At 56.7% G+C, this 6,315-nt stretch overlaps 1 protein-coding gene across 1 annotated transcript in view; it reads right to left on the reverse strand.

Moving 5' to 3' along the window:
• SART1 (spliceosome associated factor 1, recruiter of U4/U6.U5 tri-snRNP) overlaps window positions 1-5,831 on the reverse strand; it is a 16,356-nt gene extending 10,525 nt beyond the window's left edge. Inside the window, exons 1-9 of the mRNA XM_081797749.1 lie at window positions 5,430-5,831; window positions 3,300-3,357; window positions 2,863-2,918; window positions 2,148-2,274; window positions 1,919-2,024; window positions 1,577-1,654; window positions 1,361-1,460; window positions 1,126-1,268; window positions 840-1,046 (exon numbers count right to left, since the gene is read on the reverse strand). Coding sequence (XP_081653875.1) covers window positions 840-1,046; window positions 1,126-1,268; window positions 1,361-1,460; window positions 1,577-1,654; window positions 1,919-2,024; window positions 2,148-2,274; window positions 2,863-2,918; window positions 3,300-3,357; window positions 5,430-5,742 — 1,188 coding nt within the window. The 5' untranslated portion in view covers window positions 5,743-5,831. The remainder of the gene's footprint in view (window positions 1-839; window positions 1,047-1,125; window positions 1,269-1,360; window positions 1,461-1,576; window positions 1,655-1,918; window positions 2,025-2,147; window positions 2,275-2,862; window positions 2,919-3,299; window positions 3,358-5,429) is intronic.
• Window positions 5,832-6,315: the final 484 nt, after the last annotated feature.

Here is a 6,315-nt window from a genome sequence, read left to right on the forward strand (position 1 = left end):
GGGAGGGAGGGAGGGAGGGACCGAGGTGTGTGGGAGAGGAAGAGGGAGAGAATCTTAAGCAGACTCCACACCCAGCATGGAGCCCCACGCAGGGCTCCATCCCACAACCTTGAGATCAAGACCTGAGCCGAAATCGAGGCAGACGCTTAACTGACTGAGGCCCCAGGCGCCCCAAGAACAAATACTTCTTTAGCATTCCTCCATGCCAGTCACTGGCCTAAGCACTTCACACACACACAATGTATGAGGTAGGTGCGATCTCATCTCACCTGTGAGATGAGGAAAACCAAGGCACAGAGAGGCTAAATTCCTTGCCTAAGGTCACCCAGCTCCTAAATGGGAAAGCCAGGATTGTGAACCTTATTCTTCAGGCTCCAGAGTCCTGCTCTTAATCACGCAGCCAATAATCTACTGAGCCAGATGTCTACCTCTGTGTTCACAATCATCCCAAATACAAAATCCACACACAGCCATAAAATTACCACTTAGCCACATTGTCACAAATCCTTGCACCGGCCCTCAAGAGATGGTTCCTGCCACTCCCATTTCAAACGGGGTGCCTCAGGCTCACAGTTAAATGACTCGCCCAAGGCACAAGCTGGCTACGTCGCCGAGCTCAAACACGAGCTCAGAACCGTCTGTCCCGGCAGTCCCTGTTCTGTCTACGCTCACCGTCTTCCCGCAGCACCTCCCCAGGGCTGCCATACACCGCTGACCACGACGGCCAAGCCCCTCGCACTCGCTCTTCCTCCACAGCCGCCCCGGGCAGCACATGACCCCAGAGGAGAGGGAGGAATCCCACCCCAATTACAAGGTGCGGGTGCAGGCGAGGAGCTCACCATCTCCTCGGGCGTGAGGTACTCGGAGGCAAGCCGGGGCCCCGCTGTGCTCAGGGACTGGGCCTGCAGCCGCAACTTGGCCCGGATCTCCTCCAGCTCCCGCTCCCGCAGGCCATCAGCGGTGCCACCCTGCTCCAAGCGGAACGAGTGTGGCCGCTCGCCCTCGAGCTCCTCATCATACTTGGACAGGATAGAGCGGGGTTTTTGCTGCAAGACAAGAGGTACTGGTTGGGACCCAGCCTGGCTCCTGAAAGCCACAGAGCCCCCATCTCGCTGCCCAGCCTGCCTGTGCCAAGTCATCCAGGCTCTCATCCTCCGCGTAGGGCAGGTAGTCAGGCTTCTTCTTCCGGAGCTCCACGTTCTTCTCTGCCCGCTCTTTATCTACGAGGTTCACGTTCACCAGCACATCCTCCTCCTCCTGCAGCACACCTGCGGACAGGGCAGGAGCGGCGGCCCGTCACACTTGGCCTCGAAGCAGCAGTGCCTCCGCCCCCCTACCTGAGCACTGGAGCTTAACCCACCTTTGTCCTTGAGGGTGAGGATCAGGGTCTCCCCTTCTCGGAAGGAATCAATAGCATGTTCCACAGTGAGGCCCTGTAGGTCCCGGGCACTGTACAGGTCCTAGAGGGGAGGGGGAACGTCCAGCCAAGTCAGGAGCCCTGACCCACCCAGCCCTGGGATCCCAGCACCAAGGACAGCAGTGCTCCCCACCCCCTGCCTCCAGCCCGGCTGCTCACCTGCCGCCTCTGCCCAAACTCCTCCTCCACCAGAGTGCTGACCCCAAACTCTTGGTCCATCTCCTCCAGCAGTTTGGCCTATGGGATGAGAGGGGGGTGACCTATGACCTCAGGCCATTCAGCATCACTGGAAGACACGTGGGGACCAGGTGGGAGTGCAAAAAAAAAAAAAAAAAGTAGGCCTTATGGAGCAGCTGCTAAGAATCCAGAGCATACACCACTGACCACGGACCTCTGACCTCTCTGAGCCCAGTAACCTCCCACGGACAAGTGTCCGGCCTCACCAGCCAGTCAGGTTACCAGAGGCACGGAGCGAGCACCCCCAGCTGCCCAGGCACTCACCCTCTTCTCTGCCAAGTCCTTCTCCTTCTGAAGCTGCCGACTCCTCTCGATCCAGGCTGCAGTGTCATCCAGCCAGGGGTCATCCTCCCCCAGCGTCTTTATCTTTCTGAAGAGAGAAGAAAGTGGTCTTCTGGGGAGCCCCACTCCTTGCTCCCCGCACCCGACTCAAGAGCTCCTTGGCAGCCTCCTCAGGTCCTTCCTTTGCCCACCCTGGCAGGGACCCCCTCACCCCAGCTTTTGGTTCAGGAGGCGCTTTTCTTTGGCGGCTGCCAGCTTCTCCCGTAGCTCCTCTCGCTGTCTCAAGGCCATAGGGTTGATGACATCGGCTGCCACGGGCTCCTCCTTGGTGCCCGCCTCTGGAAGGGGGGCCCAGACGTGAGGCTATGCCTGCCCATGGCTGGTGGGGAGAGGAGGGAGCCACTCACCCTGCCCCCTTCCAGCTCATGGGGCCAGAAGGGGCCAGGAGAGGGGCGGGGGCTGATCCTTCACCGTCCTCCTCCCACTTCAGCCCCACACTTCCACGTCCCCCCACACAGCATGATAGGATCCTCCACACCTTACAAGCCCCCCCCAATGCCCCGCCGCCCCCAATCACGCTTTAAGAAACAAACAAACCCACCACCTGCATAGCCCAGATCAGTCTGCAGTACCTGTGCACATGTCTCAGCCTGGGAGGCTAACGTGGCCTCCCAGCTGAAGCAAGCACACAGTGCTAGGCATCTGAACGTCAAGAATAAGCCTCTTCCCAGCCCCCCATCACGACTGTAAAGAAAGGCCTTGTGCTTATCAACAAGTATGTACACACACACATACACACACACACAGGGCCACTAAATGGTGTAGAACCTGAGCCATAATCCAACCCTCCTCAAAGACCCCTTCAGATGGTCTTTCGCCTCCACCCAAATGCCCTCCCTCACCCCCATTCTCGGCCCCACACTCACCCTTCTTGATGGCATTGACCTCCAAGGGTTTCAGCCCCAACTTTGCCCGGAGTTTACTGAAGACAAGAGATACAAATGTTAGGAGCTGTCAACGAAACAGGAACATCAAAGACATTTCTGGACAGACAGGGGCTGAAAACAGGATGGAATTGAGAGGTCCTAAGGGTTCCCAAAGCAGGGACTGACCCAGGCAGCCTAGGACATTAGGACAGACACCAGCCTCCAAATCAGGGAACATGGGCGCTAGGCCTGGCCTGCCCCTAACCAGCAAAAGGCCATCTTTCCTCTTGGGTTTTAGTGTCCTCTTCTATAACTCAAATGGTTATGCTCCAATTCCAGTTAGAATGTTAAGTGGGTGAAAGGCCCCCCAAGAAGCTGTCCCAGAAGCTCTCTGTCTCAGAAAATAAAAGTAGAAACACAAGGGAGACAGAACTTACTTGGTCTCCTCGATGCTGAGTGACGAGGCATCTCCTGAGCTAGTTTTGGAGCTGGCCGCTGGAACAAGAAGCATGGCTCAGGAGCTGAACAAAGGGCCAAGAAGCCACATCTCTAGCTCTAGCGGCAGGGACCCCCTCACCAGCACCTGGGCCTTACTGAGACACCCAAAACCAGCAGCCTTCCTTCACGCCAGTAGCTCCTTCTACCTCATCCTAATCTCTTGACACCCCGACTCTCTATATCACCTTCCTTTCCTGACCCAAAAGGTCCAACCTTGCTTCATCCTTCCCCTTTGCCTCCGCTCCACTTCTGTATACTCTGTTTTCAGCCTGCACTGCCCTCCTTGGCCTAACTCTGATCGACAAGATCCTATCCAAATGCAGAGACCAAATGCCACCTCCTTCTTGAACTCCCTTTCAATGATTGATCCGAATGAACTGCTCTCCCCTGAACTCCACAGCCCCATCACTCACTTCCGAGTCTGCTTCTCCCCACAGGCCAGGGACCGTGTTAGCAGCATGACTATGTCCTCTGTGCAGTTCATCCGCTCAAGAAATGCATTTATTTGTCCCTGATTTGTGATGGATGTTAAGAACACTGAGATAAAGCATTTCAGACCTCTGCTACCCACCTCACAATCAGCAAATAACTTCGCGGAACCCCACAGACAGAAGCTGGACACCATCAGATGGAGCCCCCCCACCCAGCTGCCACCCCCTGCTCATCCTTCCTGCCTCCCCACCCCACAACGTACCTCCTCCCCTATATCTCACCTGCACCCTGGATCCCAACCTCTCCAGGCTCTCTCCAAGGTCACCAGCCTCCTTAATTTCTAAATCCAGTGGATTCTTTTCAGCTCGAATTTCCTTCACTTTCTGTGGCGCGTGACACCGTTGATTACTCCTTCTATATCTCTGTTCCCACAGACCCCATGATACAAGATTCGACAGATTTTCCTGCCTTTCTGGATACTGTACCACCAGGCATTTTTGTAGCATCTTGCTCCACCTATTACTAAAACGTTGGTATTTCTTAGGTTCTACTGTCCACTCCTCACTCTCTCTCAGTGGACTTCATTTGCCACCTAAATACTCATGACTTCCAAACTGCTCTACCCAGCCCAAACCCTGCACATCAAATGCAACGCTCTCCAAAACTGAACCCTCTCCCCTCAAAAGTCTGCTTCTTTCCCAAAGTCCTCAATTTCAGTACACAATACAACCACCCATCCAGTGGCTCAAACCACAATTCAGGGAGTCATCCTCATTTCCTTCTTCCCACCCTCATCCAAGTGCTAAGCTCTCTTAATTCCTCCTTCAAAACAGTTCTTCAGTCTGTTCAGGTCTCTCCATCCTACTGCTCTGCCTCAGTGCGGCCACTACCGGCCCTCACCTGACTTCCAGTGTTGACTACTCTTGAGCCAGTTCTCAATACAGTGATCTTTGCAAAATACAATCAACTCATTCCTCAGCTCAAATCCATGGCTCCTTACAACCCTCAAGACAAAATTCAAATTTCTGTAGGGTCCTCTGTGCTCGGACCCGATTCATATCTCTGCTATGAACCCTACACGATTTGCCCAATACCAGCTTTCTTCTTGGTTCTGCACTCGCTAACACAACTTCATTCATTCACGCAACATTTATTGAAGGCCTGTGATGTGCCAATTTTGAGAAAACAAAATCTCTGCCCCCGCGGAGCTTAGCAGACGAAGGCAATCTTTAATCCCAAATAACCGTAGGAAGCCTCTTTAAGAAGGGCTGATGAGGGCGCCTGGGTGGCTCAGTTGGTTGGGCGACTGCCTTCGGCTCGGGTCATGATCCTGGAGTCCCGGGATCGAGTCCCGCATCGGGCTCCCTGCTCAGCAGGGAGTCTGCTTCTCCCTCTGGCCCTCCCCCTTCTCATGTGCTCTCTCTCGTTCTCTCTCTCTCAAATAAATAAATAAATAAATAATCTTAAAAAAAAAAAATTAAAAAAAAATAAAAATAAAAAAAAAAAAGAAGGACTGATGAACACAGCCTCGAGGTGCCTGGGCCCCGGCGTGCTCGGGCTGCACACCCAGGCCAGCCCGCCCGCTCCGGGCCCCCCCCCCGGCCCGCCCCGCCCCCCCCACAGGCCCCGCCCCTCACCGGCCTCGTAGCAGTCATCGCGCTTCTCCCGCTTCACGCGCCGCTCAGAGGGCTCTGCCTGGCTGCGCTCCCGCCCGTGCGCGCCGCTGCGGGCCTCGGCTTCGGCCCCGCGCCGCCCGCCCCCGCGCTCGCCCCCACGCTCCCGGCTCCGCTTCCGACGTTCGCCGCCGCTGCTGCCGCCGCCGCCGCTCCGGTGCTTGTGTTTTTTGTGCTCCCGGTGCCGCGGCGGCTGCTCGGTGGCGCCTCCAGTGCTGGCCGCCGCCGTCGTCCCGGCCGCCTCCTTCTCTCCGCGGTGCTTCTTTGAAGACCCCATGGCGGTACGTCCTCCCCGAGCCCGGCCGCCGCCGAGCCCCGACGACGCAAAATGGGAACACTTCCGGGTCGCCCGGCAGCCGCTGTCGTGTTGCCGGAAACCAAGAGTGGCTGCTTCCGTCGTTCGCCTCGGAGCCCGCCCCAAAGGTTCATGGGAAGGCCGGGATCGGAGCCCAACTGCGCAGTTGCGGCCGGTTTGGTGTGGGGTGGTGGTCTTTAAGCTGGCAGTGTCACTGCGCATGCGCCCCAGGGGGCGCGTGGACTCGGTCTAGGGGTTGCGTGTCTCTGAACCATAAACCCTTTAAGCCAGCAACCTGGGAGCTGGAAGCACCTCCCGGCCACGGGACGCTCCCTGCCTCGTGGTCTTGCCGTGGATGGCACCTGCCGCTCCCGTAGGCGTCCACTAGGGCTCCCCCGGGACGTGGCTCTAGCGGGTGTGGGACGACGCATTATGTTCTGAGACGCCCCCTCCCACCCCGCTTCACAGCCCATACTTCCGAGCCCCTACAACCGGTATTGTCAGCAAATGCTGCCTTCCCACTTTCCTTGGATTGTTTGTTTGTTTAAGGTCTAT

This window comes from Leptonychotes weddellii, chromosome 11, assembly GCF_054177405.1.
Source record: "Leptonychotes weddellii isolate Sample4059 chromosome 11, ASM5417740v2, whole genome shotgun sequence".
In the NCBI taxonomy this organism is placed as follows: domain Eukaryota; kingdom Metazoa; phylum Chordata; class Mammalia; order Carnivora; family Phocidae; genus Leptonychotes; species Leptonychotes weddellii.